General features: G+C 38.4%; 1 protein-coding gene across 1 annotated transcript in view; it reads left to right on the top strand.

Annotated features, from left to right (window-relative positions):
- Positions 1-544: 544 nt before the first annotated feature.
- Positions 545-2,827, top strand: part of LOC137982057 (uncharacterized) — an 11,930-nt gene continuing 9,647 nt past the window's right edge. The window contains exon 1 of the mRNA XM_068829086.1: positions 545-1,277. Within this exon, the coding sequence (XP_068685187.1) occupies positions 1,104-1,277 (174 nt within the window). The 5' untranslated portion in view covers positions 545-1,103. The remainder of the gene's footprint in view (positions 1,278-2,827) is intronic.

Here is a 2,827-nt window from a genome sequence, read left to right as displayed (position 1 = left end):
TTTCCCCATTTCAGACCACGTGATGTTCTCGGGAATTTTCCTTTTGTTTCTTCATAAGTTATGGGTACATATTCACGTGCATGGGACGACATTTGAAAGAAAGTTTTCCCTAGAGTAACATCACGTGGTCTGAAATGGGAAAACAAAATGTACAAGCTAAAGAGGTCTATTGGTCTTCAAAAATGAGCATACGCCGTAGTGCCAGTGGTTGACATTGCCAACAATTTGAAGTTCACATTTTCGCAAACTTTGCCCGTTATGTAGACTTATCCGGTACTCAAACAAACTGGATTCAATCCACACTCAATTGTTTAATTCAAACATGTTCACTCCGCCGTTTCAACGGGTGTGTAAAAAGCAACTCAAGAAATTGGAACAAAATCCCAGTTGTTGATAAGCACTACAATCTTGGACAGAATAAAATGGAACAGAAATGCTCCCTTCCCCCCAAATAAAGGATGAAGGCGCGTGAAGGCCAAAACGCGCCATTTTCCCATCACTGATTTTGGGGTGAGGGGTGGTCTCAATTTTCTATTTAATTTGTCCAAGATTGTAGTAGTGGCATTTGACATGAGGAATCACAAATTATGTGGAATTGATGTATGAAGAATGAATAAGTTTCAGTATCTTGAATGTACGCGGTTTCACAGGTTATATAACCCCTTATTTCACAAACTCTTGCCGCTTTTTATCATCACTACCCTCTTACTTTACTTTAAGAATTTTTCAGCGCACTGATAGAGTTAAACAGAAAATACAAATGATAAGCTTAAGACGTCGCAATTATTTAAGATGGCGGCGGACGGGAGTTGTGATTCTGGAATTATTTCGGATGCAAACGGTTTTTTTTTTTTTCAAATTTCCAAACAAATTTGATTGTAAGCATTATTTCCAGTTGTTTGAATTCTTTTTTTTTTTTGTTCGTTTTTCTGTTTTTTGTTTCTTTGTTGTTTGAGTTACTTTTATGTTGGTAAGAAGGTTTCCTTTAAGAAGCTCTCGCATAAAAAATAAACGTTCTAATTGTGTTTTCATCTCAGACGTAACAAACCGCACTGTTTCATCACGACATTCCGCGCGCATCGGATGGCTCAATAGTTTTCAACATGCCCATTGCACTTCTTTCAAGTAGAAAGCGCAAAACAACAACACTAATACACTACGGACATGTGGAAACTAAGCCACGTGACCTTCAGGCACGAATTCTGTCACCAACTCGTCGTCACAATCCGCAGCCACTGGGATTAGTTTATCAGAGTCCACTCCATTCCAATGCACAGGTTTGCACCTTTATGGGGCCTTCAGTATATATATATATATATATATATATATATATGTATATATATATATATATATATTACAAATGTTTTTAATTAAGTGCAAAAGTTAACTCGTGATGCTTCAGTGACTGGTATAAAAATCTCGCTCCAAATTTTGATACAATCAGAGGCAAAACGACTTAAGAATTGTTCGCACACTTTTTTTCGGCGCCCAGCGCCAGCTGGATACGTTTTCTCGAAGTTATAGACCTTGGCCCGGTTGTTCGAAAGCCGATTAACTTAATCCAAGATTAAGCGTAAACTTTGGTTTAATTTTTTCAACTTTTCAAAGCAAGTTTCTTTTGGTTATTTTTGTTTTTCAAGATTGACTTCCTCTAATGTAAAATTCTGCCAAATATCAGCGTTCTACAACATTTGGAAGTAGAGAAATAAACTCCTTGGTAATTTTTTAATCTGGGATTAGCGTTAATCGGCTTTCGAACAACCGGGCCCTTATTCATAAATGGCGGTCACATTTATAATTCTTTTGTCCACGTGCAAATTAGCCTACCAAGCTTCATTTTAGAGCAAGAATTCTTTTCAATTCACTGTATGCTATCGAGGCTTGGCAGGCTAATTTGCACTTCGACAAAAGAATTATAAATTGGTCGCCATTTATGAATAAGGTCTACACTTGGCACATTTGACTGACAGTGTCTGTGTCGTTTGCGATTGGCAAAAGTCTAGAAAAGACTAATCTGTGTGTGTCCAAGTGAAAGCTGCTTCAATTAGGAAAACTGAAATGGTAATCAGTCAATGAAGCTAAAATTGTTGTTACAAAAACCCTACAAGGAACTTTTCGACAATAAATTTCAAGGGCACCCAACGACCAATTTGTTGTAAAATGTATTATTTTACCCCAGTTAATGAAAATAAATGTTATTAAGGCATTTTCAGGTGTTTTTCAGTGTTGCTGGGAAAACATTATCTGTTCCTTTTTCCCAGCAAGACACAAGAAATTTCCCAGCCAGCTAGATAAAATTGGTTGGTTTCCCAGCCAGCTGATCAAATTTATTTCCCAGCCAGGAATTCCGCCCGCTTTCAAATCCCTCGATCCGAAACGACCGAACAAAAGCGACAAAACCGGGACAAAACAGAATTTTTCCGCAAGCGTAATCACTCTGACCAGCCGTCGTATGTTTGTGACTACTCTCTGGGAGAGGGAAGGGGTTCTTCTCTTTTTTTTTTTTTTTTTTTTTAGTCGTCCTCAGTCTTCAGAGTTTCTACTGCCAGCTCGGGTTGAAATGCTAGAAAAAGTCAGTAATTCCCAGGCAAAACCTCTATCAATAACAAAATTTCCCAGCCAGCTCATCGAAACACCTGTATTTTTGCCAGCCAGCAAGATTTCTCTGGGGAACAGAGAATGTGAGGAACAGATTCGTTGGGTGCCCCTGAAATTTGTGTTGCCAATAGCCTGCGAGAAAGATCTCCATGGGAGGCGGTGGGTCCCATATCCAGATTTAGTGAAATAACAGTCGAATTTTACACCAGATATAATCTTGTGAGCCAAA

Source organism: Montipora foliosa, chromosome 13, assembly GCF_036669935.1.
Source record: "Montipora foliosa isolate CH-2021 chromosome 13, ASM3666993v2, whole genome shotgun sequence".
Classification (NCBI taxonomy): domain Eukaryota; kingdom Metazoa; phylum Cnidaria; class Anthozoa; order Scleractinia; family Acroporidae; genus Montipora; species Montipora foliosa.
The sequence above is the reverse complement of the archived record's forward strand: the minus strand, read 5'-3'. Positions and strand labels throughout refer to the sequence as shown.